The 22681-nt window shown below is 35.4% G+C and overlaps 1 protein-coding gene across 1 annotated transcript in view; it reads left to right on the top strand.

Annotated features, from left to right (window-relative positions):
* TRAF3IP1 (TRAF3 interacting protein 1) overlaps positions 1–20544 on the top strand; it is a 93889-nt gene extending 73345 nt beyond the window's left edge. The window contains exons 14-15 of the mRNA XM_081945685.1: positions 16749–16972; positions 19115–20544. Of these exons, the coding sequence (XP_081801811.1) occupies positions 16749–16972; positions 19115–19274 (384 nt within the window). The 3' untranslated portion in view covers positions 19275–20544. The remainder of the gene's footprint in view (positions 1–16748; positions 16973–19114) is intronic.
* Positions 20545–22681: the final 2137 nt, after the last annotated feature.

Raw genomic sequence — 22681 nt, 5'->3', positions numbered from 1 at the left:
CTTACTGATCTCAGGGACATCGCAAAGTCCCTGAACGATCTAAGAGAAAGTCTTCAAGCCGGTGACAAAAAATCCAGCCATTTGGCTGACGAAGTCGGGGCGGCTCCAAAACAGAAGGATATGGAAAGAGAAAGTGTTTGGAGCTGGTGAGGATATGTTATCGTTTTAAAAGTGACTGCCTATAAAAAACTTAAAATAAATTTAAATTTGAGAACAGAAGAAATAAGCAGCGGAATTAAATTTGGAATGGTTTTTGACAGGGGGTTATCTTTGTTTTTGAATGCTATCTTCACGGACAGAATTTATGTAAAACGAACGGATTAAGCCTTCTATTTTTCTTTTTTTCATTTCCTTCTTCTATTCTTTTTCTTTTACTACTCTCTGTAACTTACGGTCTAAAATTCTCCTCTTTCATTACTGTGGGTATTTTTCTAACTCATTTAAGAATTGGACTTTTTTTTCAACTTGAAACACAAAAAAGACATTTTAAAAATTGCAACATTGTAAAACACTGCTCCTTCGGAAGCTAGAGCTTTGTGTATTGGAAATGAAACACTACTTTCTCTCACTGACTATCTTAGCTTGGCACTTCAAGGTCTTACTGCTGGTTTACAGAGAGTGATAAGAAGAAAAGCACACAAATATTTATTTGAGGTATTTCTAACCAGAGAGAGGTGAAGATGAAATGATTATTGTGAATTAAAGTCTAACCTTTGTTAAAAACTTCTAAACTAGAATAGCAGTGTTTATTAGTTGGAAATAATGGCACAATTCCAGCAGGAGAAAGAAGCTTTAAGTCTGCAAAAGATATTCTCAGAAATACAGAAATTATCAAATACACGTGAGAGGATTGAGAAGAAGTTGGATGATTTAGTGCATTTAACAGCAAAATATGACGGAGAAGTTGAAGATGTTCATCAAATGGATAAAGTCGCAGTTAAAATTAAAAAAACCAAAGAGGAAAATTAATATAAAGAAACTAAAACTGCTGATATATATGGTGATTGGTTTGTCTTTGAAAATGGAAAGAATGGAACATTGAAAGAGGAATTAAATGGAGGGGAAACTTACCCCAGATGGCAAGATACAGAAGAAGAAATTTATGGATCTAAAGAGAGAAATTTTATTAGCAATAGTTTTGATAACACCACCGACAATTAAAGATAAGCGGATTAAGGAAACAGAAGAAGGGCATCGAAATTACATGAGAGATTTTATAAGCAAAGAGTTGCTAAGAGGAGTCCATACAAAATTGATTAAAGAGAAGATAAGAGGACTGGTACCACAAACAGCAGAAGATATGAGACTGTTTTGTTACTGGAAAGATACAGGTTGATAGATGGAAGAATATAACTTAAAACTAGCTAAACATAGTGAAATTTAGTGATAATATAGTTAAATAAATAATTGATAATGGTAATAATGTATACAATGTGTAGCGTCATGATAAGCAATAATGGGATTTGAATATTGAATGGTACCCATGAAAGGAAGATTAGAAACCCTCTTGGATTATATATAAAGACTAATAAATAAAAAAAGAACATAGTCAGATATAGTTAAGTTTTGAATATTAGGGAGAAATGTTATGATACAGGTTATAGTTAAATAAAAGAGGGATAATGATAATAAGGTATATATAGGCATGTGTACAACATAAGGAAATTGGATGTAAATTGCAAATAATGATTTGGAAAGAAGGATTAGAAAATTTTGTTATTGAATATTATGGATGTTTAGCTAGAATAGGACATAAAGATTCAGTGTTATTGGAGGATTTTAGAAATAGTAAATGAAATGCTAGTATGTGGTTATGTATTAAATCCTGGTGTATTTTATGATGAAGGACGGTTAAACAATTATAGTCAAATGTAAATGGAGGTATGATGATGGTAACGTGTATAAATATCTGAGTTAAAATACTTGAGTTAATATGAATTATGCTTGACTGTGGAAGAGATGCATGAAAGCCTTTTGTAATCAACTGATACACTTTCTACAGTATGTAAAAAAGGAAGATCTTGTGTGTTGTGTTTGTTTTGAAAATAAAAAAAATATTAAAAAAAAAGAAGAAAGATGGAGGGATGAGGTTCCGTGTAGACTTTTGTGGATCAACACCATGTCCATGGAGAACATATATCTTCTGCCCCTAATGAAGGACATGCTAAACACTTGTCCAAAGGCAAAGTCTTCACGAAGCTGGACCTGAGGGAAGCCTACTACCACATCCAAATTAGGGAAGGGGATGAGTGGAAAACGGCATTCAACTGCCCGCTTGGTAGTTTCCAGTTCAAAGTCATACCATTCGGCTTGCAAGGAGCTCCTGCAGTATTTATGCAGCTAATCAACGAAGTGCTACATGAGCATCCTGTACCAAAGGGTTCTAGTCTACATGGATGACATCATATTCAGTGAGAGGAACACATGAAACTAATGTGACAAATTCTGAAGAAACTTCTCACTGCCAAGTTGTATGCAAAATGGTCCAAGTGTGAATTCCACAAAACCTCTCTGGACTAACTGGGCTACCAGATATCCAGCAGAGGAGTAGAAATGGACTCAGGGAAAGTTAAATTAGTCTTCTACTGGCAACCCCCATGTACTCAGAACTCACTTTTGCAGAAGTCACCCTGCCTCTAACAGAACTGTTGAAAACGGGGTCCCCTCTGACAAAGTAAAAGCCAAATCAACCGCTCGCTTGGATAATGGACTGTCAAAAAGCTTGACAGTTGAAAAGGCTCTTTGCCCAGGAGCTGCAACACCTCGAACCAGAGCAACCATTCATCATACAAGCCTATGCCAGTGATGTAGTGGTAACAGCAATACTACTGCAAAAGGACTCGAAGAAGACTCCTGCCTTGCGCCTGCGTGTCAAAAAAACTTAACAACACTGAGAGGAAATGGTCAAGTTGGAAGAAAGAGGCCTATACAGTCAGGTGAGCTCTTCTTTCATGGAGACACTTTTTGGAGGGGAGAAAATTGCCATTCGAGGTCTGGACTGATCACAAAAACCTCGAGCCCTGAGGACCCTTAGAAAGTTATCTCCCAAACATGTCCGCTGAGCACAATACTTCAAGCAGTTCAAATTTGAATTAAAGTGCACCCCAGGAGGGGAAAACCTGTTAGCTGATGCCTTGTCAAGGAAGCCGCAGCTTGAGAGCCATCAGGAAGAAGTAATCCATGCCATCATTTCTCCTGCGCAACCACCAGAGACCAAGCCAGACCACCCAACAATGGGCAAGAGAAGCTAACCGCCAAGTTGAAAACAGCACTGCCTAACGATCCCTGGGGCACTGACAACAAAAACATCTTGACATGCGAGATGGATTAGCCTGAAAGGGATCCAAACTGTACATCTTGGCCAGCTTGAGACTAGAGATGCTACAACGCAGCCATGATTCAAAGTTGGCCCACCACTTCAGGGTTTTTTTTGAATTTTTTTTATTGTTTTAAATAAACAAAAACACAAAAAAAGAATCATCCTTCTTTACATCCTGTCGAAAGCGTGGTGATTGGCTACAAACAGTTTTCGTGTGTTTCTATCATAATTATTACATATATTTCCTTCCCATTGAATAATACATTTTACATCTAAAATCTTCATACATTTTACTATCAATACACCACCATTCTCATTTAACTATAATTATTTAAACATGCTTTTATCTGGTATCATTTGCATTCAAAAACACAACCACCCACTGGCATTCATTGGCAATCTCAACCAACCTCCTATAACAGTACATCTTATATTCTAAGAGAAAAAAAACAATTAATAAAATATCTAAGCATTTCCCCCCCTTTCTCCCCCCCCCCAATTCACCATTTAAAGCTTTTATACAATTGCTTTTACCAATGCCAACACATGTAAATATCATTAAACACTATCCATTAACATTTCTTTAATTATTATTGCTTAATTATAATTAAGAATTATTTATTATATATATCACATCTCCTCTCATCCGACCCAAGAAGACTTACATTTTTATACATAATCTAAGCAAGGATTTGTTAATCAGATTTATAAGTCTTTTTCCCAGGTCCCAATTTGCAATTTATATCCAAATGGCTTTTACTAGTCAAAATCATTATTTCATTACTATTATCATTATTATTGTAGGTAACTAAGGATTATTTACTATTTATGTCAACTCTCCTCTCGTTAGACCCAAGAAAAATTTACTTCTTTATAACAAAATCTCAAAAGTTTATTAATAACATTCATAAAAAAAATTTCCCCCAGGCCCCAATTTGCTATTTATATCCAAGTTGTTTTTACTGATTAGAATTATTATTTCATTATTATTGTCATAATGTATTACTTTTTAATGAATAAACATTTAAAAACAATCTAAAAATGTCTATAAAATATTAAAGTTCCTACCTATTAATCACCAATAATAAATTAAATTTTTTATTATCAACATTCACTATCAACCTGTATCTTTCCAGTAGAGAAACAATCTTGTCCCTTTTACCAGTTGTTGTGTCAATCTTTTTATTAATTCCTTTATAAGGTTTTTATAAACTTTTCTCCGCACTGTTTGAAAGATCTCTCAAAAAGCCTCATTGCCCTTGAACTGGTATTAAAATTAGCATGTCTCTGGTTAAACGTACTTCTGAAACAGTTTCTCTTCTTAGTTCCATCATCATCACTTTTTCCCCCTCTGTGTCTTGAAGAAAGGGATAGGACTCCTGCATATCAGATTCACTTTTCCATATTCCCTTCTTTCCATTTTCACCCAGGTTTGCTCCATCATTAAATTCATCTGTTATCTTATCCTTGTCTTCTTCATCTTCATTCATTTCTTTATTTTTGGGGACCAACTCCATCATCCTTTGCTTTAGGAGATAGTAGTCTATCCAACTTCTTATCAAATCTCTCATATCTTTCCTATAACTTTTGAATTTCAATCAACAAATCTTGAAGACCCAGTATTCCCTCATCTGAAGATTGATACATGTTTCCAAACGAAAAAAAGCAGGGAGAAAAAAAAAGAATTTCCTTCCCCTGCCAAGAGTGTTTTTAAAAAAGGCACCTGTAAAAACAACAGTGCCCTTGGCTTCTTATCAAATTGCACAAATAAGCTGCAAAGCTCCAAAAACGAAAAGTTTTTCTGTGACCAAATACATACGGTTAAGAATGCCTAGCAAGAAATTGGGGCCAAAGTTTTTAGGTCCCTTCACAATAGTCAAAATAATTAACCCAGGGAAAATACACCCAGTTTTTTATTGTAGCTTGCTGAAACCTGTGATTGGGTCTAGTTTAAGACCTCAAACCCAACCACCATCTTCCCTATTGTAATACAGGGAGAAACGCATTATGAAGTGAAAAAGATACTTGACTCCAGATTGTATAGAGGTCGCTTACAATATTTAGTACATTGGGAGGGGTACCCTTTGTAGGAAGCTACGTGAATAAAGAGTTGGAATGTGAAATCTGATCAGTTAGTTAAGCAGTTCCATGATAAATTTCTGGATAAGCCAAAGAGTCCCCTTGGATGCACCCAGATTTTGAAGAGGCAATTTTTTTAAAAAAAGTTTTTGTGCTCTGCAGACCTCCCCCGCAAAAAAGGGTATGCATAGCCTTTAGGAGGCTTATAGAGTGCTCCTGGGGGCTGGGAGGCACAAAACGGCCTACTTTTAGCTCAGTTCCTCCCTACCCAGCCCCCGGGAGCACTCTGGAAGCCTCTGAAAGACTATGCATGGCCACTTTTGCAAAGGGGCAGGGTTTCAGGAGACCAAAAATGCTGTATTCAGTGTATAAGATGCACCCAGATTTTCAGCCTCTTTTTTGAGAGAAAAAGGTGTGTCTTATACTCCAAAAAATATAGTATATTCCACTGGAACTAAGCAAACATTCAATATATCATATTCCATATAATAACCGCAGCCAGAATTACATTTGCTCAGAATTGGAAACAGGAAAACATTCCTTTGAACATTAATGATAATAAAAAAGGTGCTCAACATGCAGCAATTGATAAATTAACCATGGACTTAAAAGATAGGAAACAGAATACTATAAGATCTGGAGTAGGTGGTACAATTGGCTAGAAATTGGATACAAAATTAATTCATAAAGAGTACCTAGGAACAATAGTAAAGTGAAAAACTGTACATACCCATAAACATAGCAAATAACGCTAAAAGTTAAAGGTGTTTGTGTGTGTGTAACATATAGCATGTAATGTATAAAAGACTATAAAACTGAAAAATTTGTAAATAGAATGGATACCGGTATCGGAATGCTGTGAAGATTGGAAATGCTGTTTTAAAGTTTAAAAAGGTTTAAATAAAAGTTATTTAAAAATAAAATAAAAATAAAAAGTGTATTCCACTGGGTTTACTAACACTGAGGAACATTAAAGAGAGTTAACAATACTATAGTCCCTGGAGGGCGAACCTATGGCACGCATGCCACAGGTGGCAGGGACGTGGAGCCATTTGTCAGGGCACGCAAGGCGTTGCCCTTTTAGCTGGCCAGCGCACATGCTCGCCCTGGCCAAGTTACTTCAACCTTTTTTTGAGGCCATTTTTCACTCTCCCCAGGCTCCAGAGGTGAAAAACAGCCTCTCCCGGAGGCCCCTCTGAGGCTTCAGGAGCTTCCCTGAAGCCTCCAGAGCGCAAAAAACCAGCCCTATGGGCAGACCGGAAGTTCGGGAACGGACTTCCGATTTGCTCGTAGGGCCAGTTTTAGCCCTCCGGAGCCTTCAGCAGCCTTCAGCTTTGGAGGGCAAAAAATGACCCTACGAGCAAACCGGAAGTCACAACTCTCTAGGTTGACTAGTTTGCAGACTTCACCTAATGTAAGAACCTACCTCAGCTACCTTCCCAAGAAAGTAAAACTCCTGAAACAGTTTACATTTCAAAAGGAAACTGAGAGAGAGTGATTGCAGAGAAGTCAGGCAGAATCTGAATTCAAGCATGAAGCATTAGGCTCAATTTTCCCCTCAACCCCCATCCTTAACACCTTGTGTCCATCTGTAGCCAATTAACTATTGCAAAGGTGTTATGAGAATATCTGAGGCTGGATAGTGAAAAGAGATCTTGAGTACCCAGCTGGTACTGGCAGAGAGGGAGTCTGCAGATAGCAATAGCAATAGCAATAGCACTTACATTTACATACCAGTTTACAGAACATTACAGCCCTCTCTAAGTGGTTTACAGAGTCGGCATATTGCCCCCAACAATCTGGGTCCTCATTTTACCAACCTTAGAAGAATGAAAGTCTGAGTTGACCTTGAGCCAGAGAGACCCAAACTGCCAAATTGCTGGCCACATCTCTCCCCTCAATTCCCAAGCAGTTACAGCAAAGTGAAAGCATGCAAGTCATTCCACCCACAGGGCATCCCCCACCCTGCTTCAGAATGGCAGCATTCCGATAGGGAACTGACAGTTGTTTAAAAATTTACACTAATTAATCACCTACAACTTTTGAAGGAAACTGTTCCACTGGTTAATTGTTCTCACTGTCAGGAAATCTCTTCTTAGATTTCTTCTAAATTGCTTCTCTCTTTGATTAGATTCATACATTGCTGCTTATCCTACCTTCTGGTGCTTTGGAAAATACATTGACCCCTCTTCTTTGTAGCAACCCCTCAAATAATGGAACACCGCTATCACCCTTAATCCCCTAATCCTTCTTTTCACTAGTTATACCTAATTTCTGCAACTATTCTTCATATGTTTTAGTCTCCAGCCCCCTTAATTATCTTTTTTTATAAAAAGTTTTTTATTAGATAAACATTAAAAACATTGGACATAGTGCGACATTTCTTGCATAAATGTTTCCATGTATTGATTAGATCTTACAACAATTACATTTTATATCCATTACAAGGGTGTATGTAGTCAGTCAGTTGATCCTTTCTTTTATATAATTACTAATCATACAAATACTTATCCAATTCCTACCTAACACACATTCTTAATATCATATTTTCCAATTCTTAACTTGTCTTTGTTTTTCTGTCCCAGCCTTTCCCCTTCATTTCTAACCATCGGTATCATTTGTCCCAGATTTTGTGATATTCCATCTCACCCTTGTCTATGAGCTCTAGAGTCAGTCTGTCCATCTCTGCGCACGTCAGTATCTTATTTATTATTTCTTGTTCTGAGGGAGTCTCCTTATTTTTCCATTTTTGTGCAAAAACCAGTCTTGCCACCATTAAAATATGCAGCTTTAAATATAGTCCACCTTTGCCATGTTTTTCTTTGGTGATCCCTAGTAGAAATAATTCTGGCCTCAACTCCATCCTTTATTTAGCATCTCTTCCAAATACTTTCTTATCTGGTGCTAAAACGCCCTAGCTTTCGTGCATCCCCACCAAATATGGTAGAAGGTCCCTAGTGTAGCATTACATTTCCAACACTAGCGATAAATTTTTGTTAATTTTAGCTAATCTTGTGGGTGGGATGTGCCACCTATAGAACATATTGTATAGGTTTTCCTTATATGAGGTAGCTAAAGTTAACTTTCTGTTTCTTTTCCATAGGTCTTGCCAATTGTCCAAATCGTGCAATTGTCCAATATGCTGTAACCAAAGTTCCTACTCCATGCTAACATGGTTTCCTTTACCTGCTCTTCCACCATAGTATAATCCAATAGATATTGATATAATTCTTTTTATCATTTTCTCCTCACCTAGTAAATTTTTTATCTAATTCTGTAGATTCTTTCTTAATATTCCATTCTTTTTTATCTTTTATGTATCGAGATTGGACTTGTGAGTAAGCCTACCATTCCAGTTCTATTCCTTCCTCATATAATTCTCTTCTAGATTTTAATTCACCTCTTTCATTTAGTATCTCGTTATAAGTAATTACTTTCCCTAAATTAATAAAATTCAGATGCACAAACATCTCCAACATCGATAACCAATTTGGGGTTTCCCTGTAGTTTTGTTGTTTAATCCTTAACCACACATCAAGTAGAGCTCGTCTTATATGGTGCCTCTGGAAGTACTGGTGGGCTTTATGTTTTCCATCCCATACGAAGGCATGCCACCCCCATTTTCATACTGTGACCTTTTAACGCTAATAGTCTTCTATTTTTAAGTCCTATCCAATCTTTTACCCATGTTAGTGCTGCCGCTTGATAGTATCTTTCCCAATTGGGCAATCTGAATCCTCCTCTTTCTTTAGAATCCTGTAAAAATTTCAATTTAATTCTTCCCCCTTAATTATCTTTGTTGCATTTCTTTGCACGCTTTCCATAGTCTCAACATCTTTTTTATATTGTGGTGACCAAAACTGGATGCAGTATTCCAAGTGTGGTCTTACCAAGGAATTGTAAAGCATTATCTTGATTCTATCCCTCTGTTAATGCAACCTAGAATTTCATTGGCTTTTTTTGGTGGCTGCATCACACTATTGGCTTATATTTAAGTATTTGTCCCCTAGGACTCAAAGACCCCTCTTGCAGTTACTGCTATTGAGGCAGGTTCCACTAATTTTAGACATTCGGTTTTTCTTGTCTAAATGTAAAACTTTTCTTTTCTCACCATTGAATTTCATTTTGTTAGGTAGGGTCCAATGTTCAAGTCTGTTGAGATCCTTTTGAATCTTGAGCCTATCTTCTGGGGTGAAGGCTGTTCCTTCCAGCTTGTTTTTTTCTGCAAATTTGATGAGTTTCCTTTCTCTTCCCTCATTTAAATTGTTTGTGAAGATATTGAAGATACTGGGCCTAAGAAGAACCCTGGGGTACTCACTGCTTACTTCCCTCCATGTCGAAGTTGTTTAATTAAGACTATACATTGCGGTTTGTCAGCAAGTTACAAATCCATCTGGTGGTGGTGATGTTTATTCTACATTTTTTAGTTTACTAAAAAGTTGGTTGTGGTTTACTTTGTCAAAAGCCTTACTGAAACCCAAGTATCCTATGTCCATTGTTTTTTGTTGGTCTGCTAACTAAGTCACTTTGTCAACGATTGAAATAAGATTTGTTTGGCATGATATCTTTTTGACAAACTCATGTTGGCTTCTGATGATAATTTTACTTATTTCTAGGTCTTTGCAGATTTGTTCTTGATTCCCGGGTATTGATGTCAGACTGATTGATCTGTAGTTTCCTAGATCTCCCCCCCTCTTTTTTTATAATTTTTTAATTTTTTAAAAAATATACATTAATATCAACACATGAACAGTGAGCCACCTGGGTTTCATTCATTTGAATACAAGTAGTAGTGATTGTTTTAATATTATTTGTTATTTAAATCATACTTACGTAATTGCAATGTTACATACATTTTGCATTAAAATATAGGCCTTCATTATTTAATTGTTCAACATTTTAGTTCCACATTCTAATAACAATAGCAATATCATGAGAACATACATAGTGTCACCCATCTCTCAACATCTAATCTTTATATCTAGCTATTACTTTTAATATATTATATAAAATATGCATAATAATATTTCCCCCATTTCTTGTGTCTGCCTCTATTCTAGCTCCTAGTAAAGCTAATCTTGTGTTACGAAACATTTCCTCTATCCATCATCTCTTGTCTGTTTTAATATTTTAATTCTTATCTGTTTTTTGACTTGCCTCCCAAATTCCTCCCTTGGGTCTTCTTCTCTATCTACATCTTTCCTGTTTAACTTAAGTATTTTTCTCACCTATACTATCTTTTGCTGCCAAGCCTCTGGAGGATCTGCCCAACTCTCCATTTTCTTTTCAAAAATATCATTCTGTTTATCCAGTATCATTTTTTTGTCTTTTAGCAAGAATTTTCCCAGAATTGCTTCATATGTTTTTATTACCTTCTCCTTATTTTCTATTGCTTATGTCTGCATTATATTAAATTACAATATAACATGATCAGTCACTCTCCCTCAAAGTTCCCACAATTTAAATTCCCTCTATCATTTCATCTTTGTTAGTCCAGTATAGCTGACCCTCCGATTCCCTCCGTTACCTTTTGGATGACAATTTTGTCAACTAGGTTTGTAAGGAATCTTTCAATCTCCCACTTGATGCATTTTGTTTCCCTATTGATGTCAGGGTAATTAAAGTCCCCTATTACTACTGTGGTATGTTTCCTACATACATTAGTTAACTGATTAGCAAAAAGTTCATCTATTTCTTCTGCTTGGTTAGGTGGCCTGTAGTTTACATCTATGGCAATATCATTCTTTTTTGTTTTATATTAAGCCATATGCATTCAAGGAGGCTTTCATCTTGGTTGTATGCATTTCTGTAGATGTATAGTGACCTTTTTTACATATAATTGAACTTAATATCTTCTTTTGTTATGCCTGTTTCTTTTGAACAATTCATATCCTTGTAGCAGTACATTCCAGTCATGAATTTCATCCCACCAAATATCAGTGGTGGCAACTATATCATAACTGTCCTCATAACTTAGTACTTCAAGGTCACCCTATTTTTTCTCCAAACTTTGGAGAATATAAGGATCTTTATGGCTGACCCTGGGTATACTTCATACGTCTTCTGCTTTATATCTGAGTTTTCCTCCTTCCTACCATTCGCTACCTCCTTGATTATCTTGGGGTTTATGCTTAGGATTAGATCCTAAAATGCTAAAGATTGGCCACCCTTCCCCCCTCAGTTTTATTTTAAACCCTTTCAGATAAACTTTCCAAATGCATTCTTCCTGCTTCTTGTGAGGTGCAGACATCTCTTGCCAAAAGTCCTTCATCTAGGTACTGCAGACCGCGATCTAGAAATTCGAAGTTCTCTTGATGGCACCAACCCTTAAGACAGTGGTTTATTTCTATAATCCTTTGTTCCCTTGTTGGATGTTGATATTTTGTCAATAGATGAAAATACCACCTATGCCTCTAATTCCTTAAATGTCTTGCCAAACTGCTCATAGTCTTGATATTGTTTTCAGATTCATTGACATGTCATTCATCCCCATATGAACAAAAAGAAAGGGATAGTAATCTTTGGACTTTATTATTTTAGTAAGGTTCTTGGCCACATCATTGATTTTCGCTCCAGGGAGACAACATACTTCCCTACATTGATTGTCTGGTCTACAGATTGCTGATTCCTATCACAAGCACTTGCCCTTTTTTTCCTGGGAAAGTCTGGACTATTTTTCTTCCTGTCACTTGATGATCACTTGATGTCCCTTTTCCAGGTGTCTGAATGCTTTCTTCCAGAAGGAGGATAGGAATCAATTGCTCAGTTCCACTGGGGCTGCACTGAACTGGACATCACTAGTCAACAGGGACTTGGTTGCTGTTTTCTTGGAAGAAGAACCGTCTAAGACCCTCATTGAAATGCCACTACTTAAGCCTGTGGAACAACGTGTTACTAGATCCACGACTAGACAAATGCTAGAATCTCACAAGCAGGGGAACCCCCAAACACAATGTGCCAAGAAGGAAGCTAAGAAGCAAATTGGAGCCATGGGAGTAAGAGCAGGGCCAAAGATTAGTCTTGTGGAGAGAGATCTTCAGCAAATGCTTTCAACGCTCCAGATCAGACCCAAATATGTTTAAGTTATTATCTTGGAATATGAATGGATTGAACTCTCCACAAAAAAGGAAAAAAATATTTTATTATTTGAAGCAATTTAATAACGATGTTGTTTGTCTTCAAGAGACTCATATCAGGCTGAAAGACCAGAAGTACTTAGTGAATTCAAAATTGGGAACATTGTATGCTGCCTCTAATTTGGTAAAGAAAAATGGAGTGGTGATATATATAAACAAAAGATTCCCAACCAAGGTTATAGAGGCAGATGACAGTGGTAGATATATAGCAATTGAACTTGATACAGACTTTGGTGCTATTTTGGTTGTAGGAATTTACGCACCTAACCAACAACAAGAAAGTTTTTATAAGATGCTCCATTTAAAAATCTTAGATTGGAATTTTAAGAGTATTTTAATCATGGGAGACTGGAATGGAGTGATCTCTCCAAGGATAGATAAGAGAATAACGACTAAATCCACTACCAAATTACCAAAGGCTTTTTTTGACTTACAAGATGACTTGAAATTAAAAGATGTTTGGAGGACACAACATCCAAATGAGATGGACTTTTCTTTCTACTCAGATAGACATAAATCCTTTTCAAGGATTGATTTTTTTTTGTTAACACCGGATTTACTTCCTAAAGCTAAGAAAACGAAGATATTCTCCAGGATACTAACTGACCATAGCCCGGTGTGGTTAGAAATTGAGTTAGGGAAGAGGCCAAGAAGGTCTTGGAGAGTAAATGAAAATTTATTTAGATATGAAAAAAATGTTGATGAACTTAAAAAACACATGAAGGAATTTTTCAGTTTTAATATGAATAAGGGTACTCCCATTGAAACAGTTTGGGATGCAAGTAAAGCTTACATGCGTGAGGTCCTGATACATATGAATTTCAAACATAAACAAATTAGACAGAAAAGGAGAATGGAACTGGAAGATGAAATAAAAAATAAGGAACAGTTATTTATAGCAACCCCAAAAGATGAGGCGCTCCAGATGGCGATAAAGTTGTTGAAAGATCAATTTCAAATGCTTATAGCAGAACAAACAGCAACCAACCTACAATTTGCTAAACATAATACTTTTGCTAACGCTAATAAACCTGGTAGGTGATTGGCTTATACCTTGAGAAAGAATACGAATGATAGAATTATTGATAGAATTGAGTATGGAGGGAAAACGGTATATCAACAAGATTTGATTAAAAAATCATTTGTGGACTATTATGCTAAATTATATGTACAGGATAATATACAGAACAAGTCAGTAGATGATTTTTTGGAAGGAAAAAGGGTTGCTAAAATACCCGTGCTTCAAAAGGCAAATTTGGAACGTCTGATAACTGCTGATGAGATTACTTTAGCTATAAATCAACTTAAACTAGCTAAGGCTCCAGGGACTGATGGCTTGACTGCAATGTATTATAAAACTTTACAACTGGAAATGATTGAATATCTTACACAACTATTTTGTAATATACAGCACGGAGGTAAAATACCCTCCTCATGGAAAGCGGCTTTTATATCATTGATACCCAAACACAAAGAGGGCCCTAAGAAACCAGAGGATTACAGACCGATATCTCTTCTGAACACAGATTATAAAATATTTGCTAAGGTACTAGCCAACAGATTGATGCCGGTTATCCAAGAGGTTATTCATCATGATCAAGCAGGATTTATTGAAGGCAGACACATGAAGGAGAATGTAAGGCAACTCATAGACTTAATTGACTATCTTGATAAGAATAAGCAGATCTCCGCAGTGCTGGTCTTCTTGGATGCAGAGAAGGAGTGACAGTTTTATTTTTTTAATAAATAATTTTTATTGAGCTTTTTACAAAACAAAACATAAAAACCACATTCTACATCCATTCTTCCCATTCCTAAGGCATCGATATATCCCATTTTGTTTATTGTCATACATACTTTCCATTTGTTTTACATTTGCTATTTCCTTTTTATATTTATAATTCCTATAACCTAATGTTACACACAGACACACACATATATATTTTACTTTCATTCGTTATTCCTGTTCTTTATTCTAAGGTGACCAACTTTTTTACAATGAAAAGGAGGACAAAACACGTTCTATTGTCCAAAATGCTAAGGTGACCAACTTTTTTACAATGAAAAGGAGGACAAATAAATTGGAAAAAATATATCGTAAATAAAAGAAATATTTTATTCATTGCAACAATAATATACTAAAATATGATATATGCATAATAAAAACATTTGCAACATTTTATATTGTAATTATGCTTACATGCCTGTTAATTATTATTTAAATGAGTACTTTTCCATTGAATTAATATTTTTTGTCAATGTATCATCTTCTAACAATATATTGGAAATATCTGAACAAGAAATATCCTTCATATTGAATTTTACAGCAAGTGCTGCAGCTAGAGTATCAACATTCAATCTTGATTTCTCACTTGTCGAAAAATCATTGGCAATTGAAAAAAACTCTTTCAACTGCTGCATTAGTTCCAGGGCAGCACAATGTAAATTGAACAAGTATAAATAAATGTTCACATGGAATATGTTCATTTTTGAAATGGCTGAAAATATCCACCCATCTTTTATCAATTTCAACATGTTGATTTTCCCATTGTATTAATTTTTCAGAATTTAAATATACATTCAGTCTTCTAATTTCTCCAAAGAGACAATTGTCATCTATTTTAATGTCTAGCATTTCTTTAGTTAAAAATTCAACACAAGATTCAATATCTGTTCAATATACTTGCGATGAAGTAAAAAAAAACACCATTAAAAACTCTTTAATAAAATACGTCACATAACGCGCAACAGATTAGCCTTCAAATATCAAAAAGGAGGACATGTAGGAGGACACTTTTCGAGGGAGGACAGAACTTACAAAAGAAGGACTGTCCTCCCTAAAGGAGGACGGTTGGTCACCTTATTTATTCCATACTGTATGGTATTCTTTACCTTCTTTACCTTACAGTTCAAAAGTTAATTTGACCATTTCCGTGCAGTCCATTACGTTTTTAATTATCATGTTTTCGGAAGGTATGCTGTCTAATTTCCAATTTTGAGCGTATGTTATTCTTGCTGCTGTCAATATATGTATTATAATTAATTTCGTTTGCAAACATTCCTCTAATTATCCCTAACAAAAACATCTCTGGTTTAAATTGAATTTGAAGGCCTGTTATTTATTGTAACCAGGTTCTTATTTTACTCCAATATTTCCTCACTTCCAGACATGTCCACCACCTGTGGAAGTATGAACCATGCTCATATTTACATATCTAGCATCTGGGGCTCAAATTTGGGTAAATTTTTGCCAATCTTGCCGATGTTAGATGCCAATGGTAAAACATTTTATATAAATTTTCTTTGTATGAGGCCGACATTGCCAATTTCTAATTTTTTGTCCACAACTGTTCCCAATCCCCTAATTGAATGCTGTAGCCAAAATTCCTTGCCCAAGCTATCATGTTTCTTTTATATTCTCTGGGTGACCGTTTTCATTGGTCTGTTTCATTTGTACAGGTTCATTTACAGGTTCATTTCTTCTGATAATTGTTTCTGTATTGTACAGGTTTATTTCTTCTGGTAGTTGTTTCTGTATTGTGTTCAGTTTGGATACAGTTTTCTTCCTTTGATTGGAATTTCTTGTTTTGTAGGTTGAACCTCAGAGTTGGCTAGAGTTGCTTCTACATCTTTTACTCTTTTTTCAAGTAGTTCATTTAGTTTACATTAGGTACATGTGTAATTTGGGTTTTCTATGAGCATGAGTGCCTACATGGAACATATTTTGCAAATGACAATAACATCAGTCTCTTTTTTCATGACTATGTTTCTTTGCATGACTAATTCATCTAAAAATTAAAAATTTCCAAACTCTTCAAAATGGACCTAGGGGCTCAGATGCTGATCTTTTGCATACAATTGGCCATGAAAAAAGTCTCGAAAATGAAGGAAGATGAATTGTTGACTAAGGGAGTCATGTTGACATGAAATACTTGATTTGCTTTCCAAATAAGTAATGGCCAATTGGGCTGTACCTCATAAGGACTGGGGGGATATATTAAAAATGTTTGATTATTGTATTATCCAATGACATAACTTTTGTTAAATAAGCATATCATTTTATTTCTCTGCATTTGATATTATTTACTTGATTTATATTCCATGTCTCTTCATGAATGAGCACTATTTCACTGATGCTTCTAAAACACATTCTTTCAGTCCTGTTACTTTATTTTTCCCATTGATTGATATCTGAACTTTTTAAAAACTCTTAGGAGAAGCCACTTTTGTCAGAAGCAGCAAAGAGAAAGGAAAAAGATTTAGTAACTAAAGAAATAGAGAAATTTCGTGGCTCTATTCAGGCCCTTTGTCGGAGTGCTCTCCCTCTTGGTAAAATAATGGACTATATTCAAGAAGATGTAGATGCCATGAAAAATGAGCTTCAGATATGGCAGAATGAAAATAAAGAACTTGAAGAGACCCTGAGGAAGGAACAAGGGTAAGAATCTTTTAAAAATTTGAATAATTGCAATAAAAGATTAGATTAATCTAAAGATTCATAGCGTTTTATCTACAAGACAAATCTGAATTGGATCTGTTTCTTTGACTGGATGTGCAAAACTGAGAAAGAGGGCAGACTAGAAGAGATCTAACACTTTTGTAGAAAGTGTTTTGTATGTGGGACCAGATCTACCAGATCTATCTATAAGTAAGCGCAAACATGTGGGCTCTTTTGTTTCTAGGAAGAAAGCACAGTACTAGGTTGAACATTAACTAAACTGCTTGCCTCCCACAATTCAACTTTGCAGCAGGCAAAGAATAAATGCAGTAGCGCTCTACCATCCCAAGCCTACCTGCAGTTTGAGCCAGATAGCCTTCTAGCCTTATCTGCAATTTCCACTTAAAGTTGAAGACATATTCTCTACAATATTCCTGTTGTTTTATTCTTAATGAAGGATGTAGTTGTTTTCTTGCGGCAAAATGTTAGTTATTAATTCTGTAATTATCGGAAGGGATGATAAAATAAGTACTACATTTAAGTATTGATAGTCTGTCACCCAACATACTGTTGAATTAACTGTAATCTAGCACTAACTACTAAGAGGTAGTTTTCTGTAGTGGATAAAGGCACCAGGCTAGATACCATGATATTATTGAGTTCTAGTCCTGCCTTAGGCATGATGCTATCTGAATTACTTTATGCCAGTCACTCACTCTGAGCAAATGCTGCCAAGAAAACTAAATGGATTTGTCCAGGCAGACTCCTGAAATCAAGCATACATATGTGCATATGTCCACATGTGCGTGCAGCGCACACACACACACACACACACACACACACACACATCATACAAACTATTTGATACTGAGAATTAATTGGAAAGAATTAAACATGTGAAGCATGAAGAATACCTTTATTGTTACTTGTAAAGAATAATGGTAAAGAATACCTTTATATTGTTACTTGTTAGTGACCTTTGTTATGACACAAATTGTATAAAACAAAACATTATTGATCCATTTGCCCATCAGCTGTATAAGATGAATCCCCTTCATTTTACAGTCTAGTAGAAAATACTTTAGAATACTTGCTTAAACTCTTGTTTTAGTTCAATCTCAATGACTTTCTTTTCTCCTTTACTTCCCAGCTCAGTAAAATTTCAAGATAACTTTATTACAGTTAGTTCTCATCTTACAATCACAATTGAGCCTAGAATTTTGGTTGTAAGTCATGGTCATTAAATGAGACACCAATGCTGTCTTACTCAATGAGCACAATAATTGCAGTTGTTAAACATCTGTACACAGTACTTTGGAGGTGGGAGAGAAGTCTTGGGAGCCCCAGTTCCCACTGGCATGCAGAAATCGGACATGGACTTGGCCTTTGCCAGCTAGGCCCAGCACTGCCTTCTCCCTTCCCACCCACCCATTCTTGTTCCTAGCCAAGCCTTTAAAAAGATTCCCTCTCTAGCCTTAAGAAAATTGCCTTCACTAGCTCTGCAGCTCAGCCTTACATTCTTGTGAGCAGCTGCAAAGGAAGGAAAAAGTATGTGGACCTTGGGTGTGTTGGGGCAAAGAAGGCGGGGTGGGAGGCCAGGCTTCTTGGGAGGGGGGAAATCTTGGAGTTGGGAGGAGGCAAAGGATTTCACCCAGCTGGCCTAGCTGTTGAGGCATGCCGGGAGTGAGGGGGTGGTGGAACAGGCTTCCTGGGAGTAAAGAGAGGTAGCAGTCCATGCAATGCTGGGTATAGCCAGCAAGGTGTCCTGGTGTGTGGAAGGTTTCCATGTGCCAGAGCCTTGTTGTTCAAGATCTCATGGTCCACAGAGGGATGAGCACTCCTGCAGTCATACTTATGCAGTCATCCAACTCAGTAAGTTCAGCAAGCACCTGAATTTTGATCACATGACCACAGGGGCATTGTCCCGATCAGAACATCGGGCAGATGTCATCACTCCGTTTCTTCAATGCCTTTGTAATTTTAACAGACCTCAAACAGTTGTAAGTTGAGGACTACCTGTATATACTGCTGTGAGCTCATTTTCTTATCATTTCTTTGAACCAAATGTAATTATATAAGAGTATCCAGAGTAGATTTACATTAGTTTTACAATGTATAGTTTACTGTTTTTATCTTTTTCAGAATCACAGATGGTGTTGTGGAACCCTTAAAAATAGAACTTACTGAGTTGGATCAATTGATCAAAGATGAAGAAGACAAGATTTATACTAAGAAAGCTAATGTTTTAAAAAACAATGAAAAAATTCAGAAGATGGTTCATATTATCAACTCAAGAAGGTGAATAGTGGAAGGCTGGAACTTATTACATTGTTTTCAAATAAAATTACAATACAATAGCTTATACAATTTCAAGAATTTATTTGAACAATTGTGAATGGTTTTCTTGGAATGGTTTTCTTGGAAAATACTAATTGTAGTTTTTAAAGTGCAAATATTTACTGTATTTAATCTGTTGTTGATGGTTCTTCTGCTACTTTAATATCAATAGCTCTAATTTGTGGCTTTCTGTAAGACCTTTTTCTTTACACAGAGTATGGAATTTGAGAGGGTTGCAGTTGTGATTATCTTATAATTCTTGAAAAATTTGTATAGGAATTCTTGCAGGTTCTTGCAGGTTTGGGAAAAAAACTGTATATCTTTGTGGTATCGTAAGGAACAAAAAGTAAGAAGTTGACCCCATAAGATAATTTGTAATGAAATTCTTACAGCTCAAGATAAAAATGCCGTTTACGTCTGTTTATTTAAGACATCTTGTAACATAGAGAAAATAAGATATTGATCTGAACATTGGTTACATCTATAAGGCAAGATACATTTGCAATGTACATTTATACTCTACTTCTCTCTATCTTGCTTTCTCTCATATTCTCAAATTAAGTCATTCCGAAAGAATTAGAATATGGAAAATGCATACATTTATGCTTGGGATTGTGTATTTGATGTTCCTATATAGTTTTAAAATGTCTTTGCTGTATTTATTTTATGGATTCATAAATAATGGAAAACTTGCTGACCAACTAAATTATATGGTTTCTAGAACACTAACTTCATCTAATGCCATCTTAGATTTCGGGAGGAATGTGTATGCACAAATCTTTAAAAATACAGCACCTCAGTCTAGCATGGTAATGCTTGTTCTGAGAATACTTTTTCTAAGATTCTCAACCTTGTGAAGTCCTGTATGTTTATAATTACCATTTAAAAATAGTACAACTCAAAAATAAGGATTTCCCTTTCCAAAACTCAGATTCACACTTGGAAGATACCTGAGACTAACTATCTTGAAAAGAGTTAGACATCTGTCTTCTGTCTGATAATTTGATGAATATAAATATAAACTGAATGTTTTTTGTTTTTTGAAACTATACTATTTGTTATTGAATTTATTTAAGAAAATTCTTTTTTCCATTTGGAAATTATTTATTTGCTAGTGAAGTTATATTTCTCATGGGTTAAGTATACTTTACTAGATGTGGAGCAGAAAGTTAATTTAATACGTGCCTATTGAAGGGAAAGGATTCATTGATTAATAAATAAATAAATAGAAGAGAGTCCTTATGGTTTGGGAAAGTGTGCTTATTGCTATATTTAAATTTCTACCATACATTGTACTATATTTTATCCATATGATAAAATTAATTTTATTTAATTTATTTAATGATTAATATGCATTCCAAATTTCCAACTATTTCCAACCATGTGTACATATATCTCAAATTAAATATTATCAAAGTAGAATACATGTTCACTTTCCTTAAACTATGGATCTGTAGTTTTAGAAAAGGGATAGTAAAAAAAATTGGATGAAATATATTATCATAGATGTTTTTATGCTAAAGTTGTCATTCTTTATAAGCTACATATTATTACAATACATTTGAAGCTTAATATAACATCTGAAATTTCCTTTTACTTTCTATGTAGATCTCTGTAAGATTATTGTGATATATAATCCTACAACTCTTGTTACAAGACTCATTTTGTATGTCAATTTTATCTGTCAGAGAAATGTACAGCATAAAATATCATTTATATTTTATGTGTGAAGTTCCCAAGATATGACCTGATTAATTTATGAACCTCGAGACAAAGTTTTTTAAAAAACCATTCATTTATTAGGCTCAACATCTTGGTACGATCTTCTGTGGAGCCGAAACTGAATCCCACTTAATGGGGTCTGAACTTTACCCCTGTGTCCCCTCCCCTCTGCCTGAAGTCATTAATCATATTCGCCAACAAGATGTTACAGCAGGGGGAGGAGCCGAAGTCACGACGACATGAAGTGCAATCTCAATGCTCTGAGATCGCAGTCGATACTTTTGCCACTGGGTGGTTCAAATGGACCTAAACCGTCCTGCGGAGATGGTGAACAGGAAGAATACATCTTGCTGATTTCAGGGACATCGCAAAGTCCCTGATTGATCCAAGAGAAGTTCTTCAAGCCGGTGACAAAAAATCCAGCTATTTGGCTGATGAAGTCAGGGCGTCTCCAAAACGAAAGGATATGGAAAGAGAAAGTGTTTCCAGCTGGTGAGGAATTTTTACTGTTTTAAAAGTGACTGCCTATAAAAAAAACTTAATGTTAATTTAAATTTGAGAACAGAAGAAATAAGCAGCGAAATTAAATTTGGACTGGTTTTGGACAGTGGGTTATCTTACTTTTTAAACGTTATCTTCACGGATGGAATTTATGCAAGCCTTTTAAAACAAATGGATTAAGTTTCCTTCTTCTATTTTCTTCTTTTACTACTCTCTGTAATGTATGGACTAAAATTCTCCTCTTTCATTACTGTGGGTGTTTTTCTAACTCATTTAAGAATCAGACTTTTAAAAAACTTGAAATACAAAAAAGATACAAAAAGAAACAAAGAAACTCATTGTAACACTGCTACTCAGAGGCTAGAAGTTTGTGTATTGGAAAACGAAACACTTTTTTTACTGATTATCCTGGCTTGGCACTCCAAGGTCTCACAGTTTGCTAATAGAGAGTGATAAAAAGAAAAGCACACAGATGTTCCTTTGAAGTAAAGGTGAAATGTTATTGTGATGTTTAATTCTGTTAAAACCTTCTAAGCTAGAATAGCAGTGTTTGTTAGCTGGAAATAATGACACAATTTCAACAGCAGAAAGAAGTTTTAAGTCTGCAAGATAATCTCAGAAATGCAGAAATTATCAGATATACATGAGAGGATAGAGAAGAAGTTGGAGGTTTTAGTGCAACTAACAGCAAAATATGATGAAGAAGTTGAAGATGCTAATCAAATGGAAAAAGTGATGGTTAAAATCCTAAAAATCGAAGAAGAAAATGAATATAAAGAAATTAAAATTGCTGATATTTATGGCGATTGGCTTGTCTCTGAAAAGGGAAAGAATGGAATACTGAAAGAGGAATTAAATGGAGGGGAAATCTACCCCAGATGGCAAGAAACAGAAGAAGGGAAAACAAAAGAATTTGTGGATTTAAAGAGAGAAATCTTATTAGCAATATCATTGATAACATTACTGACAATCGAAGATAAGCTGATTAAGGAAACAGAAGAAGGGCATCGAAATTACATGAGAGATTCTATAAGCAAAGAGTTGCTAAGAGAAGTCCACACTGAATCTTTATGTCCTATTCTAGCTAAACATCCATAATATTTAATAACAAAGTTTTCTGTCCTTCTTTCCAAATCACTGTTTACAATT

Source organism: Natrix helvetica (assembly GCF_964273705.1).
Source record: "Natrix helvetica genome assembly, chromosome: 2".
Classification (NCBI taxonomy): Eukaryota; Metazoa; Chordata; class Lepidosauria; order Squamata; family Natricidae; genus Natrix; species Natrix helvetica.
The sequence above is the reverse complement of the archived record's forward strand: the minus strand, read 5'-3'. Positions and strand labels throughout refer to the sequence as shown.